This window comes from Rhinatrema bivittatum, chromosome 1, assembly GCF_901001135.1.
Source record: "Rhinatrema bivittatum chromosome 1, aRhiBiv1.1, whole genome shotgun sequence".
In the NCBI taxonomy this organism is placed as follows: domain Eukaryota; kingdom Metazoa; phylum Chordata; class Amphibia; order Gymnophiona; family Rhinatrematidae; genus Rhinatrema; species Rhinatrema bivittatum.
Window position 1 is genome coordinate 255,717 of NC_042615.1, and position 25,195 is coordinate 280,911.

The window sequence follows — 25,195 nt, forward strand, 5'->3', positions numbered from 1 at the left end:
ACAGGCACAAAATGCTTGAGATTATTCAGTTCCTGGAGTCTCCTAAGAAAGTCATAGCAGTCCTGGTGCATGCTATCCTTCAGGAGGTGCTGTTGAGGATCTGGGAACACCCCCTTAGTGCCTCTCATAAAGGCAGACACTATATCTTGTCCAGAAGGCTCCTGGATTTAAGATTTGATAAGCACCAGCTGCTCTCGAGAGCCAAGCATCCCCGATCCATTCCTCAGTGCCCTCAGGGAAGGATTACAGAGTGGTGGATGCTTTTGGAAGGATGATTTTTCAAGAGCTATGCTAATTATCTACACAGCTTCTTAGGTGCTCTACATGAGCCACTACTTTGTGGGACACTTGGAAGCAGGTGCAGGAGGTGGCTGAGCAGTTGCCTCAGCAGCAGGAGGCCACTCATGTTGCTGGTGCAAAAGGGTTTGGAGTATGGAAAAGTCCTTGTGACCTGATGTGTTTGAAAACAGCATTGAGGGTCTATGCAGTGCGAATCTGTACCTGCTGCATGCAATAGCTGTAGGCTTTGGATTTCAGACCATAGGTGCAGGAAAGACTTGCTGATGGGCTGAAGAGAATCTCTTTGGAGATAAGGTGAAGGATGCCATGGCCCAGCTTCTGAACCATCATATGAGACCCTTCAAATCTCCAGCAGCACTCCAGACCCATCCTCATTAAGGAGGTCTTTTGCCAGAGGCAGTATTATCCTCCACCTCTTGTGGCTGTCCCAGGCAGCAGAAAGCTCCTAAGGCCCAGCCAGTGCCTCAGTCACATCCAGGGATTGGGTCAAGGAGAGCACAGCCCAGCCCACCCATACCTGGGACAATGGATTTACCAGTCAGTGGAAGGTTTGGTTCTTCATGAAACCAGTAGCCTAGTGTAATTTCAGGTCAGTGCGTTCTTTCAATCATTGGTCAAGAGTACCAATTAGATCTTTTGGAGGCCTTGCCAAATTACCCCCACCCCTGAGTCAGTTTTGGGGACTGGCAGCACATCAGGAGGTACTGGTCAGAGCTGCTCTCTTTTGATGGCCAGTACAGTCAAGCCTGTTCCACCAGGGCACAGAAGGCAGGGATTTTACTCCAGATATTCCTGATTTTCAAGCCCAGGAAGACTCTGTCCCATCCTAGACCTAAGGCCCTTGAATAGATTTCTCAAAGGAAATGTTCAAGATGGTTCCCTTGGGCACCTTGATCCCTTTCTGCAAAAAGGGGTCTGGTGGTGCTCAGTTAATCTGAAGGATGTGAACACCCACATCAATCTTCCCAAGTCACCAGAAGTATCTCAGATTTGTGGTGGGTGAAAACAGCACTTCCAGTATCACATTTTGTCATTCAGGCTTGTATGTCAGCCCCATGTGCCTTTACAAAATGCCTGGCCATGGTGGTGGTGCACTTCTATAGGATGGAAGTACATGTCTTCCCTTATGTAGACAATTGGCTGGTCAAGAGCACTTCTCATGGGGCAGCAGTTAAGTCCATGCGCTCAACTATCTGGCTGTTGGAGTCACTAGGTTCATCAACGACCAAGTCCCAGTCAACCTTTCACCTCATGTGAACTTCATACAAGCCCTGCTGGACACAGCTCAGGCCAAGGCCTTTGTGCCTCAACAAAAGGCCATCACACCCAAGATTCAACTGCCAGTAGCTATCAGCTTGGCACATGTGGGAATGGTGGGCGACATGGCTGTGACAATTCACATCACTTCCTTGGCATGTTCATTCATGTGGAAGGCCCATGGATCTTCAGCTCATAGTGGTGTTGGCCCATCTGGATCATCTCACCCCTCCAGGATTCCTTGAACTGCAGATGGGTACTTTCAAATCTGGAATGGGGTAGCTCTCTATGCAAGGTCCTCATCCCCAAACTGTCCTAACCAGAGTTGCATCTACTGTGGCCTGTGGAGCTCATGTAAATGGGCTTAGCACTCTGGGCTGCCCAGGAATGTTGTTACTAAATTTCCTGGAACTCCATGTACTTTGGTATGTGCTATGGCCTTTCAGAGATTGGCTGTACTTTATTTATTTAGCATTTTTATATACTGATATTCATGTAAGAGATTACATATCACTTTGGTTTACATTAATGTGAACAGGCATGTAAGAATGCATTACATCACAACAAGGGGTACATTAACTGGGATAAACCAGGTGACTAAATAATGGGCTCTTCCCGAGAGCCGGAGGAGAAAGAGATGAACAACTTGTCTTGAACCTAGGGTACCTAAACTTTAGTGTTGTCCTGATTCAGACAATGCAGTAGTGATGTGCTTTTAAGTACGGGTGTATAGTTTCCTATTCCAGGGATGGGGGGTTTGCACCTACTATTGTACCTCACCAGCATAGAGAATGCTAGTAGACAGTCATGCCTTCAAAACATCACAAATGTCTGGACAAAAGGGGTCATGGATTGGATCATCTGCCTCTGGGGAAGCCCAGATGTGGATCTCTTTTTCTGTTCCCTGTACAGGCCAGGTGCCAACCCAATCTCTGATGCCCTTGCCTGACACTGGGGCAAGGGTCTTCTGTACATGTAGCCTGACTCTGCTGCTGGTGTGAAGATTCTTGAAGCTCTGTGAAAACAAAGGGACTATAATTCTCCATAGCACCTTTTTTGGCTAACCCAGGTCTGGTTTTCTGAGGGTATTAACCAATCAGTGTGGGGCCTTCCCTAGATCCCATCACTCCAATCTCTAAGTTGAGACATCCCAACATCCAGGCCCTTTGCTCACAGTATGGATGTTAAGAGGTTGAAGATCCTATAACCACTTGGTCTTTCAGAGGATGTCTCTTAGTTCCTAGTGGCTTCTAGAAAGTCCTAAGGCCTGAAGTGGACAAAGCTTTCTGTCTGGTTTGAGCAAAAGGCCCTAGTTCTTTTCTCCTGCTTGATTAACTTCTATACCTATTGGAAGCTGACTTAGCCAACAAAACCCATATTCTTCTCATTGGTAGCTGTTTTGGGGTATAGAGAAATTAGTATCCTTAGCTGATAATTTTTGTTCCTGTAGTACCATGGATCAGTCCAGACTCCTGGGTTTGGGCCCCCCCCTAGCAGATAGAGACAGAAGTTTAACAACAAACTCCACCCTATCTGGGCTGGTGCCACCTACAGTCTGGCAGTATTACTTAATGTCAAAGCAGAATGGATTATAAACAACCCCCAAACTTAACTTTCCCATTAACCGAACTGGAAAAAATTGGCTCACGGAACCACCAGATGGGGTCAGCACCCATGGGCTGCAGAGTAATGCAATCTGTCTGCAAAAAACTAGATGGGAAAACAACATGGACTCTCCAATCTGATAAGACCCTAAATAGGGCGGGACTCTGGCCTGATTCGTAGTACTACAGGAAAGAAAACTATGAGGTAAGGATACTAACTTTCCTTTCCCTGTACGTACTCGGATCAGTCCAGACTCCTGGGATGTACCACTGCTTCACCTACTTGGGTTGGGATCCGGAGAGGCCCGCACGCAGTACCCCTGCTGTGAAGGACCCTGTCCCTAACGCCTGGACATCCAAATGGTAATGTCTAGCAAAGGTGTGGAGCACTTCTACGTAGCCGCTCTACATATTTCCTCAGGTGAGACCTGATGACTTTCCACCCAGGAGGCAGCTTGCGATCGAGTAGAGTGAGCCCGAAGGCCCACTGGCAAAGGCTGCCCACCTAACAAATAAGCAGAATTTATGGACTCTTTTAACCAACAAGCTATCGTGGTCTTAGAAGCCGTATTACCCCGACCGTTAGATGATCAAGGAGCTAAAGGGGCACTTAGAGAAGAAAAGGCCATCGCAGAAAGATTAAATGATTTCTTTGCTTCGGTGTTTACTGAAGAGGATTTTGGGGAGGTACCTGTACTGGAGAAGGTTTCCATGGGTAATGATTCAGATGGCCTGAACCAAATCACAGGGAGCCTAGAAGATGTGGTAGAGCTGATTGACAAACTGAAGAGTAGTAAATCACCTGGACCGGATGGTATACACCCCAGAGCTCTGAAGGAACTAAAAAATGAAATTTCAGACCTATTAGTAAAAATTTGTAACCTATCATTTAAAATCATCCATTGTACCTGAAGACTGGAGGATAGCAAATATAACCCCAATATTTAAAAAGGGCTCCAGGGGCGATCCGGGAAACTACAGACCGGTTAGCCTGACTTCAGTGCCAGGAAAAATAGTGGAAAGTGTTCTAAACATCAAAATCACAGAACATATAGAAAGACATGGTTAATGGAACAAAGTCAGCATGGCTTTACCCAGGGCAAGTCTTGCCTCACAGATCTGCTTCACTTTTTTGAAGAAGTTAATAAACATGAGGATAAAGGTGAACCGGTAGATGTAGTGTACTGGGATTTTCAGAAGGCGTTTGACAAAGTTCCTCATGAGAGGCTTCTAGGAAAAGTAAAAAGTCATGGGATAAGTGTGATGTCCTTTCTTGGATTGCAAACTGGCTAAAAGACAGGAAACAGTAGGATTGAATGGACAATTTTCTCAGTGGAAGGGAGTGGACAGTGGAGTGCCTCAGGGATCTGTATTGTGACCCTTACTTTAATATATTTATAAATGATCTGGAAAGAAATATGTCATCCCTACTTCAGCCAGTGTGCAGCAAAGAAATTGCAGAAGGAATCATCCTTGCCCTATGCACCTTTACCACTGAGCCCTCCAGGGAGCTCCCAGCTGATCTTTATACCAAAGCAACCACAACTCACCCAAAGGCCATCCTGTAAGGGGAAGGGACTCTTTATACAGCGGTAAGTTTATTTAGGGCATGTTTCTGGTACTAAAGTAGACTGGACAAGCTTTTAGAAGAAACCTTTAATGGGCACACAGATGTTACTCGCTCTGTCAGGCACTGCTCCCAGTAACACAGATGTTACTCGCTCTGTCAGGCACTGCTCCCAGTAACACAGATGTTACTCGCTCTGTCAGGCACTGCTCCCACTTTGCTTATTTTTTTGGTGAGGTGGGGGAAGACGTGCATCAGGAAGGAATTCTTTCACTCGTGCAGCATTAGCTCCATCTCCTTCTCCCACAAGAGAATTATTAGACACTGAAATGATTTTTAATTGGATTTAATATGCTGCTGCCTGTGGCTGGCTCATCACTTCAAGATGGATCATATTTCTAGATGGTCAGGTTGCTCGCTGTGCACATCTGGTTTTCTTTCAACCCAGTGATGTAAAGAGCAGATGCAGACAAACTACGCATGTCTATCTTATTTATTAGAGTGCTTTTGTTATTTTAAAAAAACTTCTTGACATGGCAAATGTAGAAAAACAACATGTCAAATATACTTTTAGCACATAATACCGAAGGAACCTTTGCCAGCTTGGTTACGTACAAGCAGCTGGTCTCTTTAAACAGAGACCACTGTGTGACCACACAGAGAGACAGAAGTGTTTTCTGTACAGCAGAACCTGAAACCTTTACCATTATGCAGAGCGCAAAGCCATGGAAATGCACCCATCCGCTACTTTCCACTGCAATAATAAATAAATTACTCAATTCCACCAGGATATGCACGTCAGCGTGAGGGCAGTTTGAAAGAAGGAACAGAAACCCAGGCTTTGGAGAGGAGGAGGCACGAGTCTCGCTTACACAGGGTGCTGCGTCTGCTCCAGGCGTGGGCACGAGGTGGCTTTAATACGCAGATTTCTTCTTCTTCTTCTTCGCAGCTGATGCCTTTTTAGCGGAAGAGGCTGGAGGAGGTTTGGACTGGGGCTGCTTCCTATAAATAAGTACAATTTAAAAGCAGGTTTCGTGAGCTGTGATGCGGCCTGGTACCAGTGAGGATGTGCAATGAGCCCGCCCGTGGTGCTTTAACTGCAACCCATTCACCTTTTCCTCATCATGTCTGATGTACCAATGAGGTTTTTTTCATTTTGCACTGACAGGACAAAAATATTTTGTATATGGATTGCATTGTGAGGGATTCCCTTCCCCAGCTATCATTCTCTGCCCCGTGGACCCCCTCTCAAAGATCAGCAAGGTAGAGAAGTCTGTGAAGTGGTACTGAGGGTTAAAGAGCGGCCGCTGAGGAGTAAACACTACTGGAAAGTGTGAAAGCGGGGTTTAGTTATCTGTGCAGGAGAAAGGATGAGCTAATCCTGTTCTTGCAATGCCTGGAGGGAGCGGGGCCTGGAGGGAGCGGGGCCTGTGCACCACATAAATGGGAAAACCCATTGGTATGTATAGCGCACATGTCAGAAAGTGGAGGGGAAAACACAATAGGTCATATCAAATGACTGTGAGAAGACCTGGATATAAAACAATAAGGATACAATCCCATCTCCCAGCCCTCTCCCTGCTCCCCCCCCCCCCTTCCTTCCTTCTCCAGGCCACAGCCCCCCTTATCCCCACTCTCTTTTCCTGCTCTGGGCCACGGCCTTCCCTCTATACAATGCCAGGCCGCAGAGCCCCCCCCCCCCCCCCCCCCCACACACACACACACAGACCCCATTATACTACCGCTTGTCCATATTCTAAGCTGTACACCCTGGCTCATTGCCCCCACCCCCTGTTATAAGCCTAGCATGTAGCCAGATGGACTCAGGACCAGTGGGTTATGTGCTCCTCTGCTAACAGATGGGAGAAGGAGTCAGGTTTCAAAGCTGACATCACCCTAGATACACCCCTGCAGTGACCTCATCTCTTCAGTATCTCTCAGTCTCCTAGCAGATGCGGACACTATCCCACACACTAGAATAGTGTTAAGAATTACAGCAAAGAAGAAAGAAAAATTTTACCTTAAGATCGGGCCCCACTCTCCTGCGGTGAAACCTAAGGGTCCCTCCCCCAGTTGAGAATTCCTGAGGTGATTTCCGATATCCCTCAGAGGTGAGCCTTGGTCCCGGCGTGGACTTAGCCCCCAGAGTGGTTGAAAGGCAGTGGGTGCACAACCGAGCACGGCGGTGAAGATAAATCCCTCTCCCCCCTGCAGCTATTTATTTATTTAAAAGTATTTATATACCGCGCCAAGGGGTAGTGGTCTATCCGTCTAGGCCGTGCACATAATAAAACAATCACAGGAAAGAAGAAAACTTTAAATTCAGGTCTCCAGTCTCCGAGGCTCGGATTGCCATACCAATTCTATTTGTTCTTCCGGTGAGGTAAAAAGGGAGCACCGATTGGGTTGAGCAGCCTTGGTTGGGCTGGGCCCCGATCCGGTACAGGGGTCCACGTGGAGAGCCTCGGGGTGCCATCTTCCCTTCTCGACTGGTGGCACGTGCGGGGCAGGCCGGACGGCCGATGCGCCCAACTCGTGCGCGCGCAACCGAGCGCACAACTACACACGCACATTGAAGCATATTATCTGTGCGCCTACACAGAGAGGCAATGGCACCGGCATCCAAGAAGCCCAGAAGGCACTCTCTTTCCACAGCCTGAACTGGAGTCCTGCCTGTGTCAGCATTGCGAAGAAGCCCAGGGGGGACCAAAGCCTGGTCCCTCACTGTCAGAGGATTGGTCCGGAGCTACTACATACGCTAGCACCCCAGACCTATGCAACTCCGAAATGGCCTCTCCACAAGAGGGCACCTCAGGGGCCCCTACTCAGACTCCCCCTGGGATTAACACGGACCCAGGGACCTTCTCCTGGTTAGAATTTTTCCAAGGGCTGCAAGCCTTTGTTCAGGCGCAATCAGCCCCGGCGGCGTCCCGGGCTCAACCCCTGCCAGAAGCACAAGATCCTCCCGGCCCTACTCAGATGCCTTGAGACCTGCCTTGCCTAACCAAGAATTTCCCTGACAGGGACGCGGACACCTCAGATGATGATGGCAGCTCCCTGGAAGAAGGAGAAATCCCTCCAGGCCTGGAACCATACCGAACCATGCTTCGCTTCTTCCACAGGGATGAATTACCAGCCCTTGTGTCCCAGACTCTGAAGACTTAGGGTATTCCAGGCACAGACCCTATGGTGGAACCAAAGAAGAACCCCATCAAGTAATGTCGAACAACACTACAACAGTTGCCTACATCAACCGCCAGGGAGGAACCAGGAGCCAGCAGGTGGCTCTGGAGATAGACCCTCTCATGGCATGGGCAGAGATAAACCTACAAAGGATCTCGGCCTCTCACATCGCAGGAAAAAACAACGTCTCAGCAGACTTTCTCAGCAGAGAGAGCCTGGATCCGGGGGAATGGAAGCTGTTGACCACAGCCTTCCAACTGATAGTAAATCTTTGGGGCCTCCCAGCCATGGATCTACTGGCCACCTCCCTCAGTGCTCAAGTCCCCAGGTTCTTCAGCCGTAGACGAGATCCAAACTCCCAAGGGATCAACACTCTTGTCCAGACCTGGCCAGAGGAGGACTTACTGTACGCCTTCCCCCCATGGCCACTACTGGGCAAGGTCATCCACAAGATAGAACACCACAGGGGACTAGTTCTTCTAGTGGCCCCGGATTGGCCAAGACTCCCATGGTACACAGACATGCAAAGACTCGTTGCGGGGAGCCCTCTGTGCCTACCTCCACACAGGGACCTTCTCCATCAGGAACTGATTCTTCACGAAGGTCCATTTTGATTCTCTCTTACGGTCTGGCCCTTGAGAGGACTCGTTTGAAGAAGCGTGTTACTCAAAGGCTGTGATTGATACCCTGCTCCGAGCGCACAAGTTCTCAACATCTCTGGCTTACATACGGATCTGGAGAATATTCGAAGCCTGGTGCAAGGACCACGGGTTACTCTCGCGGAAGGCCAAGATCCCCCATGATTCTGGAGTTCCTACAGGACGGTATGAAGAAGGAGTTGTCACTCAACTCCCTCAAGGTCCAAGTAGCAGATCTCCTGCTTCAGAGCCGAAGTGAATGGAATCAGTCTATCAGCTCGTCTGAATTTGTCCTGTTTCCTAAAAGGGGTGAAGCAACTTCGGCCACCCCTAAAGTGGCCAGGGCCCCTATGAAACCTCAATCTAGTATTAAGACTTCCTAGCGAGGACTTCCTTCAGACCAACATGCGGTCTGTCACTACGCCTCTTAACAGTGGAGATGGTATTCTTGATGGCAATATGTTCAGCTTGTCGCATCTCCGAACTACAGGCACTATCCTATCAGGAAACATTCCTTAGGTTCACTCCTGGATCCATACAACTGCGCACAGTCCCCTCTTTCCTACCAAAAGTGGTTTCCGAGTTTCATTTGAACTAAGCCATCTCCCTACCATCTCTGGATGAACATAAGGACTCGGAAGACTCATGCCTTTCTTCGCCATTTAAATATCAGCAGACTACTGGTGCAATACCTGGAAAGATCAGAACCGGTGCGCAAAACGGATCACTTGTTCGTTCTCCACAGCGGGAAGAATCAAGGAGAAGTGGGCGACCATATCTCACTGCATCAAGGAAGTAATCAAGGCAGCCTACATAGAGGCAGGAAAGCCCTTACCACTGCAGGTTAAGGCTCATTCTACTAGGGCCCAGGCAGTATCTTGGGCAGAAACCAAGCTGCTGTCGCCCGCCGAGATCTGTCGAGCGGCGACTTGGTCCTTCTTACACACTTTCTCCAGGTTCTACTGCTTGGATGTGCAGGCCCAAGAAGATGCAGCCTTCACAAGGGCAGTACTAAGTAAACCACGGGCAGCCTCCTACCCTGTCCGCGAGTAGCTTTTGTACATCCCACTGGTCCTGAGTCCATCTGGCTACACGCTAGGAAATGGAGAAATTACTTACCTGATAATTTCATTTTCCTTAGTGTAGACAGATGGACTCAGCATCCCGCTCACGGCTGCCTCAGAGAAGGAGGTCCTCGGAAAGCGAACCTCGAGACTAAGCAAATATGGGTAAGCCGTTGCCTACGCCTACTTCAAGACACCCACAGTTTGTCCGGTGTCGGCATTAACTGGTTGAGTGCACTGGCGGTCTCCAGTTTTTTAAATCAGTTGAATCAGTTCAATCAAGTTTAATCAGTTTTAATCACGTCATTTAAGCAAATGTATATCCACAATGGCTTTTCGAATAGAAGACTGAAGAGCTGAGCTCACCGCAGGGGTATATCTAGGGTGACGACAGCTTTGAAATCTGACTCTGTCTCCCATCTGCTAGCAGAGGAGCACATAACCCACTGGTCCTGAGTCCATCAGTCTACACCAAGGAAAACGAAATTATCAGGCAAGTAATTTCTCCATTGCTTTTGATAAACAGCACCCTTCTCAGGCTGCAAAGGAAAAAGTACTCTGCTATCTCTGAAGGAGCAGTGAGAAGGCAGCAAGGTGAAAGCAGAGTTGCTTACCTGTGACAGGTATTCTCACAGGGCAGCAGGATGTTAGTCCTCACATGTGGGTGACATCATCTGATGGAGCCAATCACGGAATACTTTTATCAAAGTTTCTAGAACTTTGACTGGCACCTACTGGGCATGCCCAGCATGGCACTAATCCTGCATCCAGCAGGGGTCTCCCTTCAGTCTTGTGTATAGCAAAAAAGAGCGTGCGAAAAATAACATAATAAATCGCAAGCGTACCCAACTCCGCAGGATGTGATGGAGAAGTGGCATAGGTGGCTGCCCACAGGTAGATTGGGTAACGGAGGATGGTCTTCGCTCTGAAGTCAAAATCCCGCTGTAGGAGCAGGTTGGGAAGGAGCGTGAGCTTTCTGAGCTCGAGGCTGGTGTGGTGTAGACTTCTGGAAGGGCCGGGACGGGCGAACCCGAGACGCAGGTGGATAATATTTACGGGTCCTGTAAGCCGTTCGTTTAGTGTCACGTCGGAATTGGCGTTTAGATGGAGTGGAAAGATCCGCCTGGGCCGCCGAAAGTTGCCAAAGCGTTTCACTATGGTCCTTCAGCTGGGTCACCATCTCTTGGATTTTCAGCTGGGTCACCATCTCTTGCATTTTCATAACTCATTTATCCTCTCATAGATCACCATGGAAGAATTCCTCCCCTTGACACTTTCACAACTTCCTTTCAACACTAATCTCCCATGCGCACTTTCTTCTCCGAACGAATGCCATGACAGTGGCTCTAGGTCTCTCCAAGACAGCTCCAGTGACTTCACATTCTGTTCCACTAAGCTATTTGTATATAAATTGTATTCTCCCTGTTCATTGCAAGTTATTATCCAAGTTTCACTCTCCCTGTTCTATGTAAGATATTATAAATTATTCTTTATATTGTCATTGTAATTGTTGAAATGTGAACCGAAGTGATTAGTAACATTGTTACCTGAACTGCGGTATATAAAACAGTTAAATAACTAAATAACTAACTAACTAACTATCTATCTATCTCCAAACAGGTTATCCTCTGTGCATGGGAGGTCAGCCAAACGGTCCTGCACTTCAGGATGGAAATCAGAGGACTTCAGCCAAGCCCAACAGCGGGCGCTGATGTCAGCCGCAGATAAACAGGATGCTGTGTCAAAGACATCGTATGCTGAGCGGACCTCATGTTTTCCTGTGTCGAATCCCTTCTTTAGTATGGAATTCAGCTGGTCTTGAAGCTGTTCTGGAAGGGACTGCCCAAAATCCTGTAGCTGTTTAAACAGGTTACGGTTGTACTGTGTCATATATATAATTGATATGACGCAATAAGCGAGGTAAGCATGGCCCCATGAAAAATCATGCGGCCTAAAGCGTCGAGGAATTTCTGCTCCTTCCCAGGTGGCACTGAGGAATGGGGTTTTGGACGCATGGCCTTCTTTTGGGCGGACTCCACCACCACCGACTAATGAGCTAACTGCGTCTTCTGAAACCCCCGGGGAAGGCTGGACCAGGTAAATAGCGTCCATCTTACGGTTCACTGGAGGAACTGACCCAGGATGCTCCCAGTTGCGTTGCATCAAATTCTGCAGTACCTCATGAACCTGGTCGGACATGATTCCCTTTGGGGGATACAGGAATTGCAGGACATCTAGCATTTTATGCCTGGAATCCTCTTCCGTCTGTAGTTGGAAAGGGATAGTCTCCGCCATCTCCTTTATAAAACTAATAAAGGAGAGATCTTACGGCGGAGACTTGCGCCTTTCGTCTGGAGGAGACAGTTCTGACGGAACTTCTGTTGAATCCTGGGAATCTGTCTAATCATCCGTCCAGGGATCATAGGATTGATCTCCTGCATCCCTCGGCGGTCCAAGTGGATGTTCTTCTGCCCGAGGGTGAGGTCTGAGTGAAATCGGTGCTGGCATCGATGGACCTGGTCTCAGCATCGAAAAATCGAGATCTGGAACTGGATGCACGGGCACCGATGGCATCGGGGACTTAACCGGCGGCCTCGATGGTGGAAGACTCGATGGTCCCGGAACAGGCTCCATCATCGACATGTCGTCTTCTCCCGATGAAAGCGGGATGGGTGTCGATAGAATCATCGGTAACGGTGATTTTCTTGGTGCCCTGATGAGCAGATCCAGTTTGTCCAGGAGAGGCAGCAGCACCGGAGGCATCAATGTTGGTTCAAGCGCTGGCATCGGTGGTCGCGGGAGGCCTTGGATTGCCTGGACCACAACCTCTTGCACCATCCGGTGCAATTCCTCTCGGAGCGCTGGGGTGGTGAGCCCCAGGTCCGGAGTGAGAGGCATCACGGGCAGTACCGGAGGGTCCACCGGTCCCGGTGGAGTCTTGGTAGCCCCTTCTACCGAAGGCATGGAACGCCTCGGTGCATCTGGCTTCGAGGGCACAGGACGCTCCTCAGCCCAGGTCTTCTTCATCGGTGGTTCAGACGATGGCTCCACCGACGTAGTGGAAGCGGAAGGCACCAGTCTTCGATGTTTGTGTCTGTGCTTCTCTCTCCTGACTCCGGCATCTGATGTAGACACCGAGGACTGGGACAGCGATCAGGAGTCTTCGGCCTTGGATCGAAGTCTATGCCTTTGGAGACGGTCAATGGGATAATAATGCCATCTTTTCTAACCGTGCCTTACGGCCCTTCGGGGTCATTTGGGCACAATCGGTACAAAACTCCACATCGTGCGACAGTCCGAGACATAAAACACAGTCCAGATGAGGGTCCGTGATTGACATAGTTCTCGGACAGTCAGGGCATCGACGAAAACCCGCCGCCATCGTGGCAGTCGAAAAATTTTAGGCCGGTCGTGGTCAGCGCCGACAAGGCTTATAGAGGTCCCCGCCGGGAACTGACCAAAAAACGATGGTAAACTTACCGGACGACTCGGTATTCAACGGTGAAGAAGGGAGACCCCTAGGGGGTATAAACCTTTGCAAGTTTTGAAAATAGTTTCCTGAGGAAAAATTTCCAGTCAGGAATTGTGAAGAGCTCCAAAAATCCGCGTGGCTATAGCTGCGCAGAAAAAAGGAGACTGAAGGGAGACCCCTGCTGTATGCAGGGTTAATGCCATGCTGGGCATGCCCAGTAGGTGCCAGTCAAAGTTCTAGAAACTTTGATAAAAGTGTTCCGTGATTGGCTCCATCACATGATGTCACCCACATGTGAGAACTACCATCCTGCTTGTCCTATGAGAATGTAAATATGCTGATCCTGAGTCTTGAAAAGCACATCTGAAAAAGCTGCCTGCTAGGAAAAGATCCTGCCATCTGCAAGTTCTACTAAGATAAGGAACACTGCATGTGAAATCTGCAGACAGTGCTTCCCTTTCAAAGAATATTTTAAATCACAGAAATGTTTTGAAAATTTACATGCCCATCTAAATTTTGGGAGCTAAGGAAAAATAAATTGTCACTTTTTTTTTTCTTTTCCTATCCATTTTTTAGGTATTCTTGTTTGCTTTGACTGTTGTTGCTCTTCTCTGCCCCGCTCACGTTTCTTCCTACTTCTGTTTCTCCTGTCTCTCTTCTAATGTCATCCCATAGCACAGCTCCTGCCACAGCAGCACCTCTGGCTCAGAGGGCCAAATTTTGGTGCTTGGAATTTTTCCAGTCCTGGTTCACTTTCTCATTACCTGATTTCCTCAGTTTCTAAAATGATGACCTCTTCCTCTTCACTCTCAGACAGGATGACTACATCATCTACATGAGACACCAAAAGCAGAGCAGAGCACTCATTATAAATCTTCTGGGAGAGGGATCCTCTCTGCATCCAGCTTTCCAATATCAACAACAAATTGAAATCATAAGACAAATCCCAAACTCAACGAGCAAGCTGCTGTCTACCATGGCTGTGTCACACTTCATGGGCCATGTATCATTCATGTTCACACCAAACGCCAGTGCACAGGTGATAGAGTAGGGGCAAGAAGAAATGATGTCCCATAATGGAACAGGTGTGGGCATGTGAAGGACAGCTGTGCTGAGCTGTCCCATGACGGAGCAGAGGTGGGCGTGGGAGGGACAGCGGTGCCAGGCTGATCCATGATGGAACAGAGGTGGGCGTGGGAGGGACAGAGGTGCTGGGCTGTCCCACGACGGAGCAGAGGTGGGCGTGGGAGGGACAGCGATGTTGCATTGTCCCAGGATGAATAAGACAATGCTTCTTTGGTAGCAGAAGTATAAGAACGATACAGACTGATACTTGCCAGAGTTTCTGCCTCCATTCCCCGGTACATCTTCCATCTCTATATTCTGGCTCACTGCAAGGGCAGCAACATCAATGCCACCTTCCTCATCTTCCTCTTCCTCCTCCTCTTCCTCCTCCATGTCTCTCCAGGAGCTTTCCAGTCCCTCCCCAATTTGTGCAGTCCCTGGAGCCCACAAGACTGGTTTAGAAACCCTGGTCTGGTTAAGAAAAATCCAAGGTGGGCACACACTGCTGTATGTAAATAGCTATAGTTTTCCTTTACACGTGTCCATCATTTCCACTTCCCTTCTGGAAGCTTTCCTGACATGGAGTCCAAGAGGACCACGGAAGCGGTCAGGAGAGAAGGACCTCTTAGCCCACACAGTCTGCCCACTTGCCTCGCCTGCGTTATCTCAGTCCTTACATCTCCAGTCATCTCCCTCCCTCACCCTTTCCACCCTCCTCTCTAGCAGTGCTTTCCAACCTTTCCATGTCACCCCACACCCAGCACCCCACCACCTTCCCTCTCCCCCATCTCCACTAACCTTTTTTTTTTTTTGTTAATTTATATTCTGCTTTTCAGCACTTCAAAGGGGATTACATTCAAGTACTGTAGGTACCTTCCCTTCCCTCTCTCTTCTCCACTCCCTGGCATATTCAATTTCCCTTCCGTTCCACCTCCTGGCATCACCACCTCGAGATCACCTCCTGCTGGTCAAGAGGAATCGGGAAAGCAGTGCGTCTTACCCTCTGAAGTCAGGTTTGTTTCATGAGACAGTTCCAGTTTGAGGTACCATGTGCTGCTCACTGACTCCTCCTGCTAATGGGAAGGTAAAGCACAGGGACGGAAGAAAGAGAGAGATTCAGGCTGCTGCCGCCACTGATGGGAGCAGTCTCAAGCTCAACTGGTTGATGGACAGACGACAGTGACTAGTGGTAACAGAATCTACTCTGAAGGGAGAGCAATATCTTTGTGCAAAGAAAAGGTGCAGACACCTGAAGGAGAAGAGAGAATGAGAAGAGATCTAAGAAAGCTTGAGGAGAGGTTGAAGGTTTGGCAGCTTGGGATTCATCACACAGAACAGGATAAAAATTCAACATTTTATAGCGCTTAATGCTTTGAGGATAAACACATTTGACTTAGACTTGAAAGCACAAATGGAGGAGTTTTCTAATGAACTACATATGTTTAAACATTACAAATTTGTTAAGAGATGGAAATCATCATAAACGGGGTAACATATCAAATGCTGGGTGCACAGGGTTCACGGATGTGACAGAAAAGGGTGACTTTTCAGGGTTCCTCGGAGACGAGAGACAAATGTCTTCAAATAGATGGAGCACAATCTTTTTTTTTTTTTTATAGGTACCAATGTCACGGCCACAACGGTGAGACAGGATACCACAGGGCAATCCGGGAGGTACCCGCGAATCACAGAGATTGCGCCGGGAATTTTCAGGAAAGTTACAGACCGAGGACCAAGGCTTAATTCACAGGTATCCAGCAGTTATACATTTATCATCTAAATGCTTAACCCTTGACCAGTTATCTGTACATAACCAGATCAGTCCAGGCTCCTGGGGTTTTGCCTCCCTGCCAGCAGATGGAGACAGAGAGTCTCACTGACACTGTAAATAGCCGAGAGTGCCACATGCAATCCCTTAGTATTGACCTGTATTTCTCTGTGTTCAGCAGATAGTAGATGGTGCAGCTCTGCAGTCAGGAGACTGTTCTGAATTTATGAGCCTTCCTCCCAGGGGGTTTTGGGTCCTAGTGGGTCCTTCCCTGTCTGGTTGAGGTGGACGAGCTGGGGATTCGTGACCCTTTTGTACGCTCGCTTCCTTTCTTCCGTGGGGTGTAAATCTGGAGGTCCAGATCATCCCCTTCACGAGGCCCCTGAGGCAGCTACAGGCTCAGGGCGGCTGTTTTTCTTTTAGTCTGTCCCTTTTTTAAATTTGGCTGATTTCCTTTTTTTCTGCTGGCAGCTCTGTGTTCCATTCTAGGGAGTAGGTATTGTAAGTTTGATAAAGTTTTGAAGAAAAAAAGGTCTGGCTTTTTTTCTGATCAGCAATGCAGCGGGCACTCCTGGAACCTGATCCTCTGCACCAAAGAAAAATATTGGTTTCTATGTATCTTTATTTGTTAGCAAGACAGTAAAAAAAAAGAAAAAAAAAAGAGAACAAGATAGAGGAATTTGTGAGCTACCTCAGCAGCTTGGCGATGGGGTTTTTCAGCAGTTTCTCGGCCTGCAGAGGAGACCGGGTGTTGGCTCTGTGGCGATGAGAGACTATTCCCCTGCTTGCCACTGAGATGCTGGTAGTGCCGCAGGTGCGGGGAGGAACAGCGTATCCATGGCGGCACCGGTAGAACAAGCCTCACGGATAACGGCATCTAGCACTGAGGCTTTCCCCCATCAGCGCGGAAACGGCGGCCATTTTCAATTCCCTAGCAACTTCGGGGGGAGAGGCAGGGGAATCCCCTCCTCAGCTATCACCGGCAGTTCCCTGTCCCGCAGAGTTGCAGAGAGGCACTTGGACTGAGGAGTAGAGGTCTTCTGTCGGTTTCAATTTGCTTATGCTCAAAGCATATTTAGTGAGATGCTGGCTCTTGGCCCCAGTTTCCATGGATTCTCGGTCAGTCAAGAGGCTTGAGCTGTTGAGAAGCTCTTCAGGCGGTGTCGGATGTTGAGAAGCTCTTCAGGCGGTGTCGGATGTTAAACAGATCCAGGCCTAAACACGCTGAAGGTGCAGGCTGGCTTTATTTGTCCATGGGGTAGGCCACTGCAGCGGTTCTTTTCTCACGTGCATAGCCATGTGCACGCATTCTCACCATATGGCAGTTGCATGTGCTGGGACCTGTGCGTGTAAGGCCACGGCCTAGACTTGAGTGCATAGTTGTGCAGGTACTTGTGTGCCTAGTCTGGAGCGTGTATTTGCGCAGTTACTTGTGCGCATACTACCATGGCCTATATGAGCATGTATTTGCACATATACTTGTGCGCATATTTGCATGCGTCCTGGAGGGGCGTGCATGTACGCCCAGGTGGCATTGGTGTGCGCACAGGAGGCCGCTTAGATCTGAAGTTCAGGAGAGCTAGGTGCCAGGGACGAAACAGGTCCAAGCACCTTGCTATCTGTGAGGCTTGCGGTCTGATACCAATTCAGTCCTCAGTCTCTCTCCGTCTGTGTCAGCGCTGTATAGATGCTCAAAGCGATTTGACTACTACAGCTTTTGCCCATGTCGGGACATTCCCTCGGCCTATGGTGTCTCTGGAGGGGGAGTGGAGTGATTGGAGAGGTAATGGTCAGTTCTCTCTTGTTCCCGAGGGCAGAAGCCTCCCCAAGAGAAGTTGGAGAGAGCAAATTTGGGCCTATGGACTCTGGTATAGATCCATCCTTCTCCTCTTGGATGAAATGTTTCCAGGACCTGCAAACCTTCCTGCAGGGGTGCCCAACGAAGGCAAAGCAACCTACTATGTGGGGATCACATGCTGAAGCCTCCCATTTGTCAGTCACAGCGGGCAAATGCCACAGGGAGGCTGTCCCTGGTAATGTTCAAGGGGGTGTGGATCACGAGACATCAGAGGATTCTGATGGGGAATTGGATTTCTCACTTCTAGAAGAGGGAGAAATTGCACATGATTGAGCCACTTTGGACTCTGCTCAGATTTGTTGTTTTTTTTTCACAGAGCTAATCTTGCTGAGTTTGTTGGCTCAGACCCTGAACACGCTAAGTGTGGCCAGAGGTCAATTTTAAGTTAAGCATCCTGTTTCTTTTCCCCCCTACATCCAATTTAAGAGATGCTGGATTTAAAGAACGTAAATACAGCTCTCAAGGTTCCCCGTTTCACATGGAAACTCTGAGGTCCAACTCTGAGATCCGTCATAGCGGCAGTACATAAGGGAGAGTTCTTGGCATCTCGTGCCTTGATAGAGGCCTATCTGCACATAGCCATCAGGCCGGAGCACAAGAGATTCCTGAGGTTCATGATCCTAAGGGAAAATGTTCGGTTCAAACCCTTCCCTTTGGCTGGCGACAGCTCCACCTACCTTCATTAAGGTGGTGCTGGTGGGGACAGCCACACTGCAAAAGGAGGGTGAGTTGGTGAATCTGTATCTGGATGACTGGCTTATTCATGTGAAATCAAATGACCTCTGACAATCAGTACAAAAGGTACCAATGTACTTGAAGTTTCAAGCCATTTAGTCCTCTTACAAACTCTGGAGTATCTGGGAGCTCAGTTCAACACACTAGCGGAGGGAGTATTTCTCACGGAGAGAGACTGCAGAGTCAGATTAGGCTTCTGCTAGTCTAGGACTACTTATAGGTCTGGGTTCTATGGCATCAACATTGCAATTAATGCATTGGGCATTCGCACAAATGTGGCCTCTGCAGGGCACTCCTCTCCCACTGGAATCCGTTATTGGAAGAGTTTCATCTTCCTCGTTCATTAGAGGGGGAAGCCAGGATGCTTACTCGCACCAATCTCGAGTGTGGTGTGGAATTGGAGATTCTGAATTGGATAATAATCACCACCGATGCAAGCCTCTCTGGATGGAGGATGGTGTGGCAAGATCAGTCGGTGCAGGGCCAGTGGTCGAAACAGGAGGCCTCTTAGCCTATCGATTGGTTAGAGATGAGAGCAGTGCATTTTGTGTTGCTTGTCTGTACCAAGCCTACTCATCCTTCCAGTATGGATCCTATCAGACAATGCGACAACGGTGGACTACATCAATCATCAACGTGGAACCAAGGATCAGGCAGCAGCTTGATAGGCCCGGGAGTTGATTCTCTGGGCAGAACAGCACTTGGAGCGGCTGGCAGTGTCTCACATCACCGGAGTAAACTATGTTAGGATGAATTTTATCAGTTGGAGGAAGTTAGACCTCAGGGAATGGGTCCTGTCAGAGGCAGTGATGTGTCTCATTTACAGAAGATGGGGATATTCCGACCAAAGAGACCACCAAGGCATCGAGATTTTACAGCCACTGAACAGAACAAGGTACAAAGGAATCGGAGCTCTGGTGCTGCCGTGGACTCAAGAGATTCTTCTTTGTCCTCCCTCCTGTGGCCTCTGGTGGACAAGGGACAAGGGATTATGGTGGATAGAGAAGCATCTAGGCAACATGATCTTGATAGCTCCAAAGTAGCCACTTTGACCATGCTTCCCATATTTGATCAACATGGCCATAGATGGGCCCCTGAGGTTCGGTCATCTGTCGACTATTATATCTCCTCTCAGCCATCTCTTCTCCAAGCTGAAGAACCCTAACCTCTTTAGCCTTTCCTCATAGGGAAATTGATCCACCCTTTTTATCATTTTCATCGCCCTTCTCTGTACCTTCTCCAGTGCAACTATATCTTTTTTGAGATGCGGTGACCATAATACTCAAAGTGTAGTCTCACCACGGAGTGACACAGAGGCATTATGACACTGTTTTATTCTCCATTCCTTTCCTTATGATTTCTAACTTTTTATTTGCTTTCTTGGCTGCCACCACACACTAAGCAGAGGATTTCAACATATTTTCCGAGGTCAAGGAATATGGTAATCCTCACACATGGGTGACATCATCAGATCGAGCCCTGATGCAGAAAACTTATGTCAAAGTTTCTAGAATTTTGACTAGGCACTCTGAGCATGCCCTACACCACACATCCATGCAGGATCCCTCTCCAGTCTCTTTTTTAGTGGAGCTGTAAGCATCACGGTGCAAATGATCTCACCTTGGCTGTTTTTGGCCTTGTGGAAAACTTCGTTTTTTGGGAGGTTTTTCTCGTCCCAATGATGAGTCCCTCTCAGTGCCCTTCCCATAGTGTCTCCTAGTCAGGGTTTTCGGCAATTTGGGTAAGTTTCCTTTCACGGTCAATTCCCCGCCTTGCCAGCGGTGCATCAGTGCCCACTGGCCATCAACACCTCACAGCAGTCCGTCTTGGCCACATCCGGTTTTCAGTGATGTCACCAGTGCCCCAAGACCATGTTCTTTAGAAATCTGCATGAGACGGGCATCGTATGACATCTGGATTTGCCGTTTATGAGCACAGATGACTCAGAAGGGACTTCAACTTGACAAGATGGAACCACTCTTTGGGTCGAAGAAGTCCAAGGCATCGACATCGGCATCAGAGAACCAGGGAGCTGCATCAGTGGACACCGAGCCATCAAAATGGCTCGGTGGCGGGACTGTCGGTTCCATCGATGTCGCCGGCAGACAGGGGCACCAGAGACCAACCATTGTCGATCTCCTCCAGGCTTAGGATATTGGGTTCCTCATCACTGACCTCAGCACCGGGGAAGGACTGGGCCGAGCATCAAGGGAAGGCGAAGAACCACCGGCATCCGATCCCCGTCTATGCACGATGCCAGGCATGGGGACGCACCGGTTTTGCCATGATGCAACCCTGCAGCGAGGAGTGGCAAGCCAGGTTCCAAATGAAATGTTTCCTGCAAAAACTATGTAACCACCATCCAGCGCACTCTCCTGATTATGCTGTAACATAAGCAGGCCTAGCCATCACAGTGCTACAAGCTGTCACATACTAGACACCTTAAAGGCTTCCTTCAACACTGATTCAATCTTTTTGTCTTGCATATCCATAACTGCCACACTCCCTTCCATGGGAATCATAGTGCACTACGTAACAAACCAAATTAACACATCCACCTTAGGAAAATGAAGTCTCTCTTCCTCAGAAGCCAGCAAAGGGTACAATTTCTCCAAGGAACTTCCCCCTTTAAAATTAGCCTTTGAAGAAACCCATTCTAGATTAATTAGTTCCTGAACTGCCCTATGAAGCAGAAAGGATTTGATCGTTGTGAGGGAGTCTACAGGAAACTCTCTCAGACCACTTTAAGGACCGGCCTCAAGTCTGGCTATCTGGTCCAGTTCTCAAGTCCCAACCCAGTAAGGGATTCTGGGCCCAGGGAGGATTCCTTCAGCTTAGCATAAAAAGGCAGGGCTCAGAAGGGGTACAGGTGCCCCGAGGAGCAGGCAAGAAGCCACTGTATGAGAAAACCACTATGTCTGAGGATTGTGTGTTATCTGAGGTTAAGGTAAGCTGCTTCATTTGTTTGGTTTGCTTTGCATGTCATTTTTCACTGTATATAACCTGCACAAAAGGGAAACAGCCAGAGTCTGCCTCCAAGCTTCTACTGCCTAATTACCACAATGATTTCTAGAAAGAAAAAAAAAAAAGACTAGGAAAGGAAGAAAAAAAAAAAACTAGGAAAGGAAGAAAAAAAAAAGACTAGGAAAGGAAGAAAGAAAAAAAAAAAAGACTAGGAAAGGAAGACTAGGAAAGATATACGTACCGCGGTATATAAGAATCTATAAATAAATAAATAACTAAATAAATAAAATCATTTCTATTAGTTTGTGTGTGTGCCTGAGATTAACGAAAAGGATAGGAAAGGCAGGTAATTTCTTTTAATGTCTCTCTCTTAGTGTCACCCATCCACCCACCCCTAAGATCAGTCTTTGATTTATTAACTCTTATCCCATATAAGAGGACAAGAGACATTTTCACATCAAAATTCAATCAGGAATTTATCTAAAACAAGGGAGTGACCTAGCCCTTATCAATTAGATTATCTCTTTGCAGGTGATTGCCAAATTAACATTAAATATATCACATATATTTAAAGGACTCAGAGTTGCTCCCATAGCAACCTAAATTAACTAGGAAATCAACAACATTAAGATGCAGACAGCAGTCCAGCAGCGAGATGGAGGCCTTTTGCTCCCAGGGCCGAGCTGGTTGAGAAGTTGTAAGTATGCGCCCAGTGTAAAAGAACTCCTGATTCTCAGAGAACGAGTCCGATCTCTGGAGGCTAGAGTGGCAGACCTGGAGGAGCTGAGGCAGACAGAGAGGTATATAGATGAGACCTTCAGGGACATAATAGCCAGGTCCCAACTCCAGTCTGGCAGCCCCTATGATACTTTGGAGGATCAAGATCACTGGTCAGGGAGCATCACCCTAGTGTAGCAGGAAGAAATCATGTAGCAAGATGATGCATTCTCTCTCCTACCAAGGATGAGTCTCCAAGGGCTACTGCCCAGGTGGGAAGGGTTATATTGGCCATCATAGTTGGTGATTCGATTATTAGGAATGTAGATAATGGAATGGCTGGTAGATATGAGGATCACTTGTTAACTTGCCTGCCTGGTTTGAAGGTGGCAGCCCTCCCTTTACACCTAAATAGGATTTTAGACAGTGCTGGGGAGGAGCCGGCTGTCTTAGTACATGTGGGCACCAACAACCTAGGAAGGTTTAGAAGGGAGGTTCTAGAAGTCAAATTTACGTAAAAAGTTGAAATCCAGAAACTCCAGGGGTAGCATTCTGTGAAATGCTCCCTGTTCCACGCGTAGGATCCCAGAGATAGACAGAGCTCCGGAGTCTCAATGCATGGATGAGATGATGGTGCACAGAAGAGGGATTTAGTTCTGTTAGGAAGTGGGCAGCATTTTGGGGAAGGGGGAACCTATTTCAAAACGATGGGCTCCACCTAAACCAGGATGGAACTAGACTGCTGTCACTAATCTTTAAAAGGAAGACAGAGCACTTTTTAAACTAGAACAAAGGGGAAAGCTGACAGCCGCTGAGCAGTGCATGGTTCAAAGAAGGTATCTTCAAAGAATATTAAAATAACCGAGAAGTTAGAGCATCCCAATAGAGAGATTCCAATAAAAGCAAAGGAAGCCCATGTGACTATAAGTAAAGAACCACCTACCGTATTTTTCGCTCCATAAGACGCACTTTTTTTCCCCAAAAGTGGGGGGAAAATGTCTGCGTCTTATGGAGCGAATATTAAAAAAAACAAAAAAACCTAACTACAACCAATGTTTTTTTTGTCCCCATTCCCCATCCCAACCCTTTAAATTTAATTAACTACATCCCCCACCCTCCTGACCTCCCCAAGACTTGCCAAAAGTCCCTGGTGGTCCAGCGGGGGTCTGGAGCGATCTCCTGCACTCGGGCCGTCGGCTGCCAGTATTCAAAATGGCACCGATAGCCTTTGCCCTTACTACGCTTATGGTATCACTGGTTTATCTCCGGCCTTACCTTCCTTCCAGCTTGCTTGCAAGCTTCCAAGTTCTCTCTCCCTGTTGATTGTAACTTTGACTTATTCCTACCTATTGTTTATCTTTCGCTCATTTGAATTTGTTACTCCTTTTATACCCTTGTTAAATGTAAACCGATCCGATATGGTTATTCACTATGAAGGTCGGTATATAAAAACTGTTAAATAAATAAATAAATAAATACTATGTCACAGGGGCTACTGGTGCCATTGGTCAGCCCCTGTCACATGGTAGGAGCAATGGACGGCCAGCGCCATCTTGTACTCCTACCATGTGACAGCTACAAAGGTTAAGAGTTTACAACAGGTGTGGTCATTGTTTAAAAATACTATCTTGGAAGCCCAGCCCAGGTGGAAAAAAGGCCAAACTGTCAGCATGGTTAAAAAGTGAGGGGAAAGAGGCTATATTAGCTAAAAGGAGAAGTGAATAAACTGTTATTAACCAAGTAGACTTGAGGAATAGTCACTATTTATCAATGCATGATAGCAGCATGCAATCTAGTTGCCAGGTAATTGTGATCTGGATTGGCCACTTTTGGAAACAGGATACTGGGCTTGATGGACACTTAGTCCGACCCAGTATGGCAATTCTTATATTCTCATAATATGAAGTTGGAAGGCAGGAGGTTCACAGTAAATGTGCCAAAATACTTCTTTCCTGAAAGTATGGATATCTGGAACAACCCACAGGCAGAAGTGCAAGCAATCAGAATAGTGCAAGAATCTAGTGCATGCTTGGGAGCCGATATAGAGAGCAGTGGTAAAGGAGAGGGAGGGAGCAAGGTCTGCAGAAGTGGCAGCAGAACCGAACAGGGCAAGAGCAGGCGCGGGCAACAATCCGCTCAGGTTTTCAAGATCTCCAATGAATATGCAGGAGACATATTTGCAAGCACAATTCTTCAATTGTATACAAATCTAAATCACACATAGTCAGAGATCCTGGAAACTTGAGCTGACTGAGGCCCGTGAGGACTGGAGCTTGCCTACCTCTGGCCGAGCTCCTTAATTGCTGATAACTACTATGCTTATTTATTTCAAACATTTACATCTCACCAGTCCAAAAGGCCTGCTCCTGGTGGGTTCCAATAACATTAATTAAAATAACATCAGTATCACTATAAATAAATATTGTGTTCTGCTGTGAAAAAGCAGAGTTTTCACATTCTGATGTGTATATAGTGTACTAACAGCCCAGTAAAGGTTTCATATTGCCCTTAAATTAGGGAGGGAAATGGAGATCTGAGGAGAAGGTAGAGGCTGCCTTTTAACACTCTAATAAAGGATTTTTGAAGGCTGTGATACCCCTAAGGAATAGACTTACAGGATCATGTAAGCTCTTGTACATCATAAGAACATAAGAAATTGCCATGCTGGGTCAGACCAAGGGTCCATCAAGCCCAGCATCCTGTTTCCAACACAGGCCAAAACCAGGCCACAAGAACCTAGCAAGTACCCAAAAACTAAGTCTATTTCATGTTACCGTTGCTAGTAATAGCAGTGGCTATTTTCTAAGTCAATTTGATTAATAGCAGGTAATGGACTTCTCCTCCAAGAACTTATCCAATCCTTTTTTAAACACAGCTATACTAACTGCACTAACCACATCCTCTGGCAACAAATTCCAGAGCTTTATTGTGCTACTTGCTAACTTCATGGAGTGCCCCCTAGTCCTTCTATTATTCGAAAGGGTAAATAACCGATTCACATCT

General features: G+C 47.6%; 1 protein-coding gene across 1 annotated transcript in view; it reads right to left on the reverse strand.

The window, feature by feature from the left end:
- Positions 1 to 5,206: 5,206 nt before the first annotated feature.
- Positions 5,207 to 25,195, reverse strand: part of EXOSC9 (exosome component 9) — a 75,228-nt gene continuing 55,239 nt past the window's right edge. Inside the window, 3 exon segments of the mRNA XM_029592958.1 lie at positions 5,207 to 5,730; positions 13,850 to 13,916; positions 14,423 to 14,616. Coding sequence (XP_029448818.1) covers positions 5,643 to 5,730; positions 13,850 to 13,916; positions 14,423 to 14,616 — 349 coding nt within the window. The 3' untranslated portion in view covers positions 5,207 to 5,642.